We start from the raw sequence: 12,514 nt of genomic DNA on the forward strand, positions 1-12,514 counted from the left end.
TTGCTATCAAAATCATGTACTTGTCAGCGCGCTCAATCAACTTTGTCAGGAAATTTCAATGCATTTCATATTCAGAAATTTGATTCTGCCGTCTTTGATACCCTACTGGAATCGATTATTCACTCCAGGCAGGACTCTGTCAGGCGTAACCCACACAGCCTCAAGAGCCGATCCGCATTCCCATTCAGACGATCAGTATACCGAGCCATTTCCATCAGCTTTGGACTGCAGAGATCATTTGGGTCTATATAGTGCCCGCGATCAAAGCTCTATCTTGATCTTCTTGCCCTTGAGACGATCACCCATTGACACCCGCTTCCTTGCTAGCCTTATGTTAGTTACATTCATGAAACATGACAACGATCACTTACTTGGCTCTGCTCTAGTAGAGATAGCAGAGCTATTGCGAGCTTTGGCAAGAGTTTTGGCGGCCTCAGCCTCGTCAGAGGCTTTCTCAATGACCTCCAATATCTCGAGCTGAAATGCTAGGCCGTCGTTGATAGATCGTTGGTGAGGAACGAAATCGCCGGCGACGATATCAAGCAGCATATCAAGCATGATAGCATCAGTGAATGGGACATATATGTTATTGCGCGAGCTGGACTCCTATCATTCGTGTTAGAACTGCCGCCTGTGGGTGAAAGGGGCTTACTTGATGATAGCTGCATTTGATAGTGTGTTCTTGAACGCCAAACAGTGCAGCGATTTGTCCCAGGACTTTGTGTTCTCCTTCCACGTAGCCAAAGGAGTAGGTATCGACAGTATTGGCGGTAGGCTTGCAAATCGTAACGCACCAGGATGAATGATAGCTGACCTCGATATCTGTCGCAAGTTCGCGAACCCAGACGGATGTTCTCGTGAAGTCGACTGCAGGTAGGAGACCCCCAATCTTGACCAAGACGTTCTGCTCTGGAGCTTTTGGCAACACGAGCAGATGGATAAGCTTCTCCCAATCTGATGACGTGAATTTTGATCCTGTCTTCAAGCGGTCAATCAGGTCACCGTCCATTTCAATCGCCATTCGATTCTCGTTCATGATGATGACAGGGCAGCGTGGTTTCAATTTGCCACAGATATCAGACACCTTGCCTCTAGACATGTTGTAGTTTGTCACTTTGTAGATACCGTGTGGAGGGGAATTTATAACGCTAGTCGAGAAACGATAGGTTGTGTCGTGGGATTGAAGGTAGAAGTTGGTAGATTGGTGAGTTAGCGCACATCCAGACTTACCGACAATATTACATAGGCTCCGCACGTGAGTTTGCTACCTTTACCTGACGCTAATTGTCTGGAGTTGTAGAAGCCTGTAATACAAGTCTTACAAATCGCTCGTCTACCTAGGTAAGTATTTCGATTTGTGTAAACGACTTGGCGTCGAATTTTAGCGAAGTGCACGAATCTGCTGCGACACCAGTTTTGAATAATAGAGATCACTTGGAAACGCTAGTTTCGGCAACCGGAAGACGCTTCAGAATGCGCTCAGGGCTATCTTGCACTGGGGGCGCATTCAGATATCCACCCGGTAAGATACATCATCACTGAAGTCAATGGATCTGCCGCAACACATGTACAACCCAGGTATTCGGGTTGGCGGGAGTGGTGATACCTTGAAGGAAGAAAGGCTATCGAGAAACGACCAAAAATACTGCAATCAAAAAGAGCAGCCTTTCGAAGCGCAAGTCGAAACTGAAAAATTACGGCTGGTTGAGGTCTGTACAAGAGGTGCATGAGGATACCCTGCATGATAGGAACTTGTGTGATTTGGGAATTTAAGTCATCTGGACCTATACGATGATGTGCGTCTTGGGAGGTACATCATTCACACTACTAAACTGAAGCGCGATGCGGGCAAGTCACACTGGGTAAGATACACAGTGACTGCAATTGACGAGGCTAAGCGCAGCTACGTTATAGGACAGGATGGTACCTCTAACATTGCTGTCGTGATGTTGCCACAAAGTCTAAACATGCAGGAGCACTGCAGCATCCAGGAAGAGTGAGTCCGCCGCTTCCAGCTCTTGCTCGCTCTTCCATCAACATAACAGAGAAGGCGCGCCAAGATGGTATCCGTCAAAACCCCTTCGCGGTTCGATCCCGTCCCTTTCATCCATATCCACTCACTTACGGTCAATATCATATCCAAACATCACATCTCTACGGCATTTTACGCATCGCAGCTATAATGTCACACTCAAATATCCCCGGCCTTCATGCCGAAAATCAAAATGACTGCCCGGTCTCCGGTGCCATCAACTTTCTGATCGCAAACATGATTCTGGGAGAATCGAGCGCCCCACTTCGACGCAATACTACCTCGAACGAGATTCGACCTACGCTGCGCGTCAACGAATCTCCCAGACGCAACAGTCTTAGCGACTTCGTCAGTCTCAGTTTTCTGGATCTGAAGCTCGAAGGAGACAGTGAAGCTGACTCCGATGATGAAGTCAGCTCCGACGATGAAGTCAGCTCCGATAATGAAGTCAACTCTGATGACGATTCCGAAAGCCTCGATGATAGTTCGAGTGACACCTCCAGTAGTGGCGGCGGCGGCAGTGACGCCGGGAGCACGACTACGGAGAGAAAGGCGCGGCCGAATCCAGCTCGCATCGAAGAGGAAGAGGAATCAGCCTTGTTGATATGGAAAGATATAAACAGAAAGCTATGGCACTCTCAGCGCGGGATTCCAGGTAATCAGCAATCACCGCAGTGCGAGCCAATATGTGGACATCATTGGCTGGTGGACGTTGGAGGCTCCAGAGAACGCATCAGGGCTATGCAGCACAAGCTGAACGAAATCTGTAACTGCGTCACGAATCATGTGCTGGATCGAGGCCGGGGTGAGAAGAGTGGGCGGGGTTGAGACGCACCAGCATCTTTGCCTCTGCGGCCGTTAAACTGTACAGGTACAACAAATGACTATGCTCTCATTTTGACGCACACTCAAAGCTTTGCCTTGACTGGTGCAAACGTGCTCCCCTGTGCCCCTCCCAGCGCCTCGACAAGCTCATCTGTCTTCTCCAGAATCCATGTGCACCCCTCATCTCCCGCCAGCCATTTGATTGCCTCCTCCGACCCTGCAGCGGGCTCATCCTTCCAGCTACCGTCACCCAACGCTTTCCTCAACCCGAAAACGTGACTCAGTACTTGCGGCCCTACACCCTGCTGTGCCCTCAAACACGTAATCGCAATCAAGCTCGTCGTGATGCGCCCCACCGTCGCGCCAGTCGAGCGCTCCGGATCCGTGAACAAACCACCATACTCTGTGTTGATAATGAACACCGGCAGATCAGGATGCGCCTCGCCCAGCTTCGCCTCCAGTTTCTCGTTTAGCGGCTTGTAGATCTTGTCCCACAGCCCGCGGCCGCGCTGGTTGATCTGCTCGACGTTCGAGGCGTCGGGGTAACGTGTGGGCGTGGTGTTGAGCAGCGCGAAGACGTCGTCTGGGAGCGCGGCGCGGAAGGCGTTGAGCATGTTTATTGTGCGGGGGATCTGGGGGCTGTTAGCTTGCCTGGTCGATTGATGATGTAGGAGGGGTGGGGGTACGCACGCCATTGAACCCAATGCACTTCAGCGCGACCTCGCGCATGAATTCTGCCACCGCGACGCGCTCTTCTGTCTGCTTTCCTTGTGTGCTGCTGTGGAACAGCGCTTCCATTGACTCGGGCGAGTTCATGGTCATGGTTGCTGCGGTGCTGACGGCGAGCCATGACGGCCGCCCCAGCTGGCGGGCTGTGGCTTCGCGCTCAATCTTCTGGTATACGGATTGGATCTTTGGAGGTGCGGGGATGGGGCCGGGACGTGCGTGCGCCGCGTTTATGAGCTGTTTGAGGGCGGGCGAGAGTTTGGACATTGCTGCGGTCGCGTTGGGTGGGATGATGGCGGCTGGAGCTGGGGGTGATGTCTTGATATTTGGTGGTGTGAGAGAGACAGTGTTATGCTGCGGACGCATTTCAATTCGCGAGCGTTGGCGATGCGACTTCATATCGTATGACGCCAGAGCTCGCGCCGTGTTCCGAGGTGCGACGGGGACAGATCTGGCGCCGATGTCCGCCGCTCCTCCGACCGGTCATGTCTCCGACTTTCATCTTTGCCATCTCTGTGGTGTCACGTTTCGTCAGGATTAACATCTGCTCATCAATTCTCGCTGACTGAGAAGTGTAGAACTATGTCCTTCTCGAAGGGCGACAGCTACAATACAACCAAAAGACGATTCTAATCCTCCCGTCCACGTTCGTCGCTTCCAGTATCAAATGCTTACGTACACAGTACCAGGCATTTGGATAGGTCATGTCTGTGTTCCCGCTTGGTCCTTTCCTTGTGCCAGAACTACATATCAGTCGAGTCGTGTTACGAGACGCTGCTCTCACGATCGCACCCAACTGCTTGTAACCTAGGTCGCACGACTTCACGTGCGATCCAGCATAAGATAGGAGACCGGAGGGCTCCAGCTCTTCGCAGAATTGCGACAGTCAGATGAACAAAAAGACGTTTCTCAGAGACGTTTCCTTGTCAACATGACGCAAATCTGAGTCTTGCACGCCGCCACAAGGTCTAACTACGGTGCGCCTTACTGCATCTGGCCAGCCATGTATTCGCTGAGTAGGTAAGTAAGGGGAATGAATTTCTCCACGATTTGAACTCACTTTCGATTAAATCTCTTTACGGGCAATATGCTCAATACCAACTGGCACCGTCCCTGCGCAAGAGCCGTCAGTCGACTCACGGCATGACGACATTTACATCTTAGCTTCTACATCTTGGTCAGCGACAGCCGCAATGGCCTCTCCTGTACCACCATTGAAGACAGGATTTCCGCCGTTCCAGACGCCCTAGGGATCTACAGGGTCATGGACTTAGATTCAATAAACGTGCAGATCTCTTGCTGCCATGGCCACGTGCCGAGTCTGCTCATTCTATCTGCCGGATTTCAACATGTCTGCTCGCATATCAAAGTCAATGTAGCCGCGCAAATATGTCGAATCCAGGTTGCACGAGGCAGAGCGACACGCAAGAGCCGCGCAAATTACGTTGCTCCTTCAGTGCTGTATCAGCCTACTTAGTCCAAGTGGAAATGATGAAGTAGCGAGCACTACACCGACATTTAAATCAAGCTGGCCGGCACATAAGATGTGACTGCCTTAGTGTGCAGTAGCTGACCGAAGAGCCCTGCCTGCCGTTCGGGAATGCAGTGATGCTGGACCAACCCCACGTGCACGTCGTGGGATCAAGCAAATACGCGCCGGTGCTTGATTGGTTGGCATATGCAAGCTGCCTTGTGTCACGAGTTGTTTACACTGGCAGAACTCCCTCGTACGCTCCTGAGTCGATCCCAGATGGTTTTTGCTCAATGCCGCACAACGAGCCGCTGGCTCCAGACTCCATGAGGCTCTGCAAGATTTTTCTCACCGCTTGACTGTGAGTAGTTTTCACTAGTTGCATCCAGTTTTTGACTGTGAACCGGTAATCTTATGTGTTTGTGTGTATGTGAGTATCCCGCGATCTGTACAGCCTCACCCTCAAAAATCCCGCAACTAACCACATGCAGACTCAACACCGCCAGTGAGCGATTTTCAAGTGTCTCTACCACAACATGCGGGCAGATACACAGCCTGCTTATTATCCCAGATTTTGACACCATGTGAAACCGCCGGCATGGTAGAGATAAGGCGATCACTCTCTTAAGGTGACCAACTGCGCGATTTTTCATCTGTCCTTACGACATCTCTCCAGCCCATCGGATCTGTCATGGAACCCTCCATACAGTTTGCAGAGCAAATCGCGCCTTCTGGTCAAAATAACGCATCGTCACACACTGCCATTGGCGGGGTAGTGCGTCTGCGCTCTCGTACACAGTCTGTTGGCCGCAGGGGATCGATAGATCTCGCAAAGGCAGACGACTATGATGTTGCCGAAGACGAAGATGCAGGTTTACGAAACGAGGCAGACTACAAGCGTAGTCAGGTACGCTCGCGTTTCTAGATGAAGTGTGTTCGGGCTGACGGGTTGACTGCAGGCCTTCAGTATCGGTCAGGTCTTCGTACTCGCGTACCAGTCCATCGGTGTGATCTACGGTGACATCGGCACCTCACCCCTTTACGTTTTCTCGTCTACGTTCACGGAAGCTCCGAACCGCATTGATCTACTTGGCGTGCTCTCGCTTGTCTTGTGGTCGATTACTTTGATGGTAACAGTGAAGTACATCCTCATCGTATTATACGCAGACAACGATGGCGAGGGCGGCACTTTCAGCACCTATTCGCTACTTTCAAGATATGTCAGTTTTATGTAAGCTTGGGTTGCGTCACTTTGTTGCTCACAATCTTCAGGCAAATATCTCGAATAGAGATCCACGAGAGGAGTCGCTTGTCCGTGAGTTAGACGTACTCCCATACGGGACTGAAGCTGACGCTCTTAGGCATGGAGAGGCACGATACCAACGATCTCGGCCGTTCTACCAAGAACATTCGATCTGGAATCGAGAAGTCTGTATTCGTCCGTGGCCTGCTCAAAGCAGTCGGAGTACTCGCAGTCTCCATGGTCATGGCTGATGGCGTCTTGACTCCAGCTCAGTCCGTGTTAGGTGCTGTACAAGGACTGAGCGTCGTGAAGTCAGACATTGACAAATCGACCATCGTTGGTGTCTCCTGTGCAATTCTGATTCTGATGTTTGCCGTACAGCCGTTAGGCATATCCAAGCTGACTGTAGTCTTCTCGCCAATTGTTATGGTGTGGCTGCTCATGAACGCAGGCTTTGGAGTCTACAATTTGGCCAAGTACGTACAGTTGCTGCCTTCTCTTCAGGACATTCACTGACAACACAGATACGACTACACGATTCTGAAGGCCTTCAACCCATACTACGCTTTCGATTACTTGATGCGCAACTCTTATCTTGGCTGGAAGAGTTTAGGTGGTATACTGCTCGCTTTCACTGGAGTAGAGGCTCTCTTTGCCGATATTGGTGCTTTCAGCCGCCGCGCCATACAGCTCAGTTGGCTGGGCTATGGCTTCCCATGCCTCCTACTTGCGTACAGTGGCCAAGCTGCTTATATCAGCAAACACCCGGACGCATATTCGAACCCCTTTTTCAATTGCGCTCCGCAGGGTTGGCTGATCTTCTCGCTGATCGTAGCCATTGCTGCTGCTATCGTGGCCTCGCAGGCAATGATCACAGCGACATTCCAGGTATGCACACTTTCGATTGAATTACACAATCCGCTGACGCTCCGAAGCTCCTTGCACAGATCATGAAACTGTCGTACTTTCCGCAAATCAAGGTCGTTCACACGTCGACAACCTATCATGGGCAGCTGTACGTACCGGCCGTCAACTGGCTGCTCATGGTGGGAACAGTGCTAGTCACTGCCATTTATAACAACACTACGTCTCTCGGCCACGCCTATGGCGTTTGCGTTATGTTTGTCACGTTCTTCGACACATGCATGGTGACGTTGGTAGCGATTCTGGTCTGGCGCATCAAGCCGTACTACATCTTCTTGCCGGCGCTGACAGTCGCATCCTTGGACGGAGCCTATTTGTCATCTGCGCTGACCAAAGTGCCGGATGGTGCATGGTTCACTATCCTTTTAGCTTCGCTACTCGCTTCTATCTTTATCCTTTGGCGCTTTGGCAAAGAGAAGCAGTGGTTCGCAGAGGCCAGCGATCGATTCCCAACTACCCACTTTGTAAAGACACGGTCGGATGGACAGCTACAACTTACAGAGCGGTATGGTAGTGAACTGGTCGGCTCCATGGAAGGGTTCGGAATCTTCTTCGACAAAGCTGGTGAGACAACTCCTATCGTCTTCAATCAGTTTATCCGCAAACTCGTGGCCGCGCCTTCAGTCATCATATTCTTTCATCTCCGACCGCTCGATCAACCCTTCGTTGAGCCGGAAAATCGTTACAGCGTATCGCGACTTGCCATTCCCAACTGCTACCGCCTCGTTGTTCGACATGGATACATGGATGAGGTCATCACGCCCAACCTCGCATCGCTCATCTACGAAAAGGTGCACGAACACATTGTGCAACGAGCTCTCGATCGAGAGGGTGAGAAAGCTACCGTTGCACCAGCAAGTGGCGTCGACAATTCCGAGCGAGATAATGTCTCCTCGCGCAGCTCGACAACATCATCTCGTCTGGAAGCACTGGAACGATCTTATCGCCATAAGGTGTTGTACATTACCGGGAAGGAACAGATGAAGATCACGCCAGGAACAAACATCGTGCGCAGGTTCTTCCTCCACATCTTCCTTTTCATTCGCGAGAATACACGGACCAAGATTGCGAGTTTGGATGTACCCATGGACAAGGTGATTGAAGTAGGATTCGTGAAGGACATATAGCTCTTAATCGGAACCATGTTGTTCGCTGGATCACAAAGCGTTCGTTGCTAGTCCCTTTCGCTCTCACTTTCACTTTCACTTCTACATCGCGGCGCCGGATAATCTCCAGGGCCCGTAATGCAAACAATATTTGTCGCCTTTCTGTTCAACCCTCAGCTTCTATAACCTTCCAGCACTGTTGACAACCGTAGCTCTTCTGGAGATGCCTCCAAAGTCCACCGCGCCCTCCAATATCAGCAGGACGACAGCCTCAGTGAGTGATTGGCACACTAACCTTGCTCTTAGCAACACAGAAAATAGCGTCGATAGTAGCGTCGATAGCAGTGACTGGATCGGGACGTCGCTACTAGCCGAGATGGACCTCATGGATATGCATGTACAGGAGATGCTTGACACCATTCCAGGCCGTGTAGGTTCCACATTCGCTCTCTCTCCACTAGACACCGCAGCTATTCGAAGCGTCATCAAGCAGGAGCTCAACCGTCGCTTTGACGACAAGCTCAAAGACATCATCGACAAAGCCATCACCACGCGCATCAAGCCATTCGAAGTCTCACGCAGGATCACCCAGAAGAATCTTGAGGCGCTCCAGCTCGCCCACCAAAACGATCGCCATATTGTCGGGGGAATGGATGCACTTCACCGCTACGAGCACTTTGTCAACACCGGGCTGGTCGAGCGTCTCTTCCAGGCGTCGTCGCTGCAGGACGAGCCTAACGCGCGCCTCTACCACAATACTTTCGGTATGCAGGGTACACACAACTTGAACACTGTGCTGGTGTCCCATATCGAAAGACTGGTGAAGAAGGTACAGAGTTTGGAGGAGCAGTATCACACCGGGCCCTCCCAAGCGGTATCTGATCAGCAGGCCACGGCCAGTCAGAGTGCGTGGCTAGTGTCCCAGATTGAGGTACTGGTTGCGAAAGTGCAGAGACTCGAGGAGCGAGACAACGTCAGTCTCTCCCAGAAGATATCCGATCAGCAGAGCACGGACAGTCTGACTCCGGCGCAGGAAGTGGAGCAGCAGACGCAGAGGATGAACGAGCAGAGCAAAGTCCTGGAAGTGATGGTGTTGCGTGAGAAGCTACAGATCCTGGAGGATAAGGCGGAGAAACTGGAGGCACAAGTCAAGGCTCTGCAACAGGCGCTACCGGACGAGGCGGTGCAGAGGCTAGAAGAACAGGTCGAGGCTCTGCGATGCACGTCTAAGAATGAAGGGGAGTAGCTTTGGCTACACGCGCTTCGAGCTAGGGTTCTTGCTGTAAGTTGAGGGTTGGAGATACACGCGAGATCGCTGAAGATCACTGGGGATCTCGTACTACCATACAGTGTATGGAACGAACGCACAGCTCGATATGTGCCGTACGTTCAAAAAAGAACAACGCCACATCAGTGCGTAACGGCAAAGAGTGGGCAGACTGTCAATCACATGTAGACACAAAAAACATGTCTCACAGGCCACTTGCATCAATCCCATGCATTCACCAGTCGAAAGTTGAAACATTTACTCTGCATGTTTCCGTAAAATGTGTCAGCAGAACATCTCTATCTTCTCTTTTCCTCAAACGAAAGAGGCGCGATTAGCGCGCGGCTACTGCGTGTGCGTACTAGCCTGCTACTGCCTAGAACATGGTCCCACTTACTACACGCCCTTGCTGTTTTCCGTAAAACAGCCACCAAATCTTCGAGCAAACTTTGTACTCGGAAAGGTCTGAATTATCAAGATGGCACTACAGACCCAAAAGCCGCAGTTCATCCTCTTTGGTGACTCGCTCACCGAGTGGGGTTTCGAGGAGTTCGACGAAGGTTTTGGCTGGTTTCTCGAACAGAAGTACAAGGACAAGGTTCACGTGCAGTGCGAAGGTACCCATCTCCGTGGAATCAATACCAACAATTCAAATACTCAATCCGCTAACATGTAAACAGGTCGGGCAGGGTACGCTCTATGCGCAAGAACAACACACAGACAACTAACCAGCACTGCAGCTTCACTTCCACCAATCTCCTCCCCGACTTTGACCGCATCATCGCCCAAGCCACGTCGCCCAACGCGCCCAAGACCCTACTCTTCACCATCTTCCTTGGCGCCAACGACGCTTGCCTCAATGGCATGGAAGAGTACGTTCCACTTCCCCAATTCGAGCAGAACATCTGCAAGTTCGTCGAAACGATCCTGACCCAGGACGCGCTGCCCGAGACGAAGATCGTGCTGATTACGCCACCACCCATCAACATCCTGAGCCCCCTTTTTGACGGCGAAGAAGGTGCTGATTTGAAGGCGCTGAACGAGGAGGAGAAGCTGTTGAGGGGCTATCGGACGTACATGAACAAGAAGAGGTATGCGGAGAAGATCATGCAGATTGCGGTCACGTATGAGGAGACGGGACGTGTGGCTGGACTAGACTTCTGGGGCGATTTGGTAAGGGCGAAATTGCAGGAGATCGGCGAGGAGTATGATGAAGAGAGGCTGCCAGGCTCTGGGCTGTATGGGGTGGGCGACTTCGGCAAGGGTTACTTCACTGATGGGCTGCACCTGGATAAGAAAGCGTACAACGTGTTGTCTCGGACCCTGTATGATACCATGGTGACAAAATGGCCGCAGTTGGCCCCGGAGCTCTTGTAAAGGACGCAGCAGTCGCCGTGGGTCTGATACATAGTCGGAGTCTCATTACTGGGTATCTAAACGGATAATGAACAGTGCCTAGCCTCTGTTGAGTGTGTTGCCGGAGCCCTTGGGGTTCTCTTCGACATATTCATCCCAAGCACGTGCCTTCATTGTCTCTGCATCGGCCGCCTCAAGATCATCTTCATTGGGCTCTGGTCGGATCTCGGACTGCGGGCCTCCACCCTCAATCATACCACCACGGCGCTTCTCTTCCTCGAGGTACTCGTCAATAGTCATAGTTGGAAGGCTGTGATCCGGTCGGAAGACGTTCTTTTTGAGGGTCTGGCGGTTGTCGAGCAGTGTGAAAGGTCGCATCGGCTTGCCGTCGCTGCTAAGAATGGGTCCAGAGTATCTCAGGCCGCCGACCTGACCATCAAGCCGCTCTGAGTAACCGTCCTTGTTTCTTCCGTCCTCGCGACCATCTTGTGGCGGTCCCCGCTGCCCTGGAGGGGGCGCAGGGGGCGCTAGTGAGATGATATGCAGTTCTTGAGCCAGCGACTCGAGGGACTGGAAAGTCTGGAACACCATAAAACTGATGCTGGTCTGATTCAGGTCTCGAACGACTTGATCGTCCTGCTCTGCAAGCTTGGGGTTCCGCCTCAGGTACTACACACATTAGGAGCTGCTTGCGCACCGCCTTAGCTGGAACATACCTCAAGTTTCTGCTTCAACTCTTTCTCTTCCCTGAATCTTGCAATCTTGACATCTCTTCTTGCGGCGGCATCTGTCGTGCTGACTGTGGAGAAATTCTGCTTGTCTTCGTTGTAGACCTCGAAGAGTTTCGCATCACGTTTGCTGAGCATATCATACGAGTCTAGGAGCTTTAGGAAAAGTTCATAACGCGCCCTGGATTGCAAGATTTGCTCCTTTCGTGCCGATACCTCAGGAGTGAAGACTCTTTGGATGAGTTCAGCCAGGTGGTAGTTGATGGACATGTACCTAACACAGTTGTGAGTAAGCCGCCGGGAAAATTTAATCAGATTACATACTGGATGTCAGTGGAAGATACATCCTCCAGAGTCTCGTTTGGACTGAACAACGAGAAATCCTCGACCTTCTTCAGACATTGCACGTATGTGGCGATGGCGATGCTAAGATTTTCTTGGTAGGTCGGGCTGTTCGGCTCGTATGAGCCTGCCAGCTCCTCCCTGACTTGCTCGGCCTTGGCAAACAAGCCGCGTATACTTTGGTCTTCATTCGACATATTCAGAGTGGTTGGCGATCAAGTATTGAGACGACGGGAGTGATGAGAGGACTGCGTTCGGGTGCACGTGAGTTGGCGTTGATGACAAACATTTGAGCCCCGCCATTGCCCCGCCACAGCAGAGACGTCCATCAACGCGTCCATCAGCGAAGCCATCGACACATGTGAATTTGATGTTCGACAATCTTTAGAGCTAGACGGGTATAGTTAATCTCAATGCGTGCGGCAAAGAGCTTGGGTGAATGCGCCTGCTCACCGCTGAGCCACGCTTGGTGGGCGCGTGCGCCGTTTGCTCCT

General features: G+C 51.7%; 6 protein-coding genes across 6 annotated transcripts; 4 read left to right on the top strand and 2 right to left on the bottom strand.

Annotated features, from left to right (window-relative positions):
• The first annotated feature begins 2,000 nt into the window (after positions 1 to 2,000).
• Positions 2,001 to 2,900, top strand: C7974DRAFT_73968 (uncharacterized protein). Its single transcript, XM_046147184.1, has one exon. The coding sequence runs from the start codon at positions 2,183 to 2,185 to the stop codon at positions 2,858 to 2,860; it is 678 nt and encodes a 225-aa protein (XP_045992375.1). The 5' UTR covers positions 2,001 to 2,182; the 3' UTR covers positions 2,861 to 2,900.
• Positions 2,901 to 2,940: 40 nt separating this feature from the next.
• On the bottom strand, positions 2,941 to 3,850 carry C7974DRAFT_418014 (uncharacterized protein; the record flags this gene model as incomplete). The annotated part of the gene is made up of 2 exons (XM_046144125.1): positions 2,941 to 3,489; positions 3,548 to 3,850. 2 exons carry the CDS (start codon positions 3,848 to 3,850, stop codon positions 2,941 to 2,943), a joined length of 852 nt encoding a protein of 283 aa, XP_045992376.1.
• Positions 3,851 to 5,745: 1,895 nt separating this feature from the next.
• On the top strand, positions 5,746 to 8,348 carry C7974DRAFT_437561 (potassium transporter-domain-containing protein; the record flags this gene model as incomplete). The annotated part of the gene is made up of 6 exons (XM_046145198.1): positions 5,746 to 5,961; positions 6,014 to 6,274; positions 6,327 to 6,369; positions 6,416 to 6,773; positions 6,822 to 7,185; positions 7,233 to 8,348. The coding sequence occupies 6 exons, from the start codon at positions 5,746 to 5,748 to the stop codon at positions 8,346 to 8,348; spliced, it is 2,358 nt and encodes a 785-aa protein (XP_045992377.1).
• Positions 8,349 to 8,448: 100 nt separating this feature from the next.
• Positions 8,449 to 9,573, top strand: C7974DRAFT_444320 (uncharacterized protein; the record flags this gene model as incomplete). The annotated part of the gene is made up of 1 exon (XM_046145492.1): positions 8,449 to 9,573. The coding sequence occupies exon 1, from the start codon at positions 8,551 to 8,553 to the stop codon at positions 9,571 to 9,573; it is 1,023 nt and encodes a 340-aa protein (XP_045992378.1). The 5' UTR covers positions 8,449 to 8,550.
• Positions 9,574 to 9,998: 425 nt separating this feature from the next.
• On the top strand, positions 9,999 to 10,971 carry C7974DRAFT_368596 (SGNH hydrolase-type esterase domain-containing protein; the record flags this gene model as incomplete). Its single annotated transcript, XM_046139903.1, has 3 exons — positions 9,999 to 10,211; positions 10,275 to 10,284; positions 10,335 to 10,971. Exons 1-3 carry the CDS (start codon positions 10,073 to 10,075, stop codon positions 10,969 to 10,971), a joined length of 786 nt encoding a protein of 261 aa, XP_045992379.1. The 5' UTR covers positions 9,999 to 10,072.
• On the bottom strand, positions 10,965 to 12,342 carry C7974DRAFT_466665 (type 2A phosphatase-associated protein 42). The gene is made up of 3 exons (XM_046146335.1): positions 12,003 to 12,342; positions 11,667 to 11,952; positions 10,965 to 11,619 (listed from the first exon to the last, which is right to left on the bottom strand). Exons 1-3 carry the CDS (start codon positions 12,215 to 12,217, stop codon positions 11,050 to 11,052), a joined length of 1,071 nt encoding a protein of 356 aa, XP_045992380.1. The 5' UTR covers positions 12,218 to 12,342; the 3' UTR covers positions 10,965 to 11,049.
• Between the last annotated feature and the right edge of the window lie 172 nt (positions 12,343 to 12,514).

This window comes from Boeremia exigua, assembly GCF_020726555.1.
Source record: "Boeremia exigua strain MPI-SDFR-AT-0100 chromosome Unknown C7974scaffold_13, whole genome shotgun sequence".
In the NCBI taxonomy this organism is placed as follows: Eukaryota; Fungi; Ascomycota; class Dothideomycetes; order Pleosporales; family Didymellaceae; genus Boeremia; species Boeremia exigua.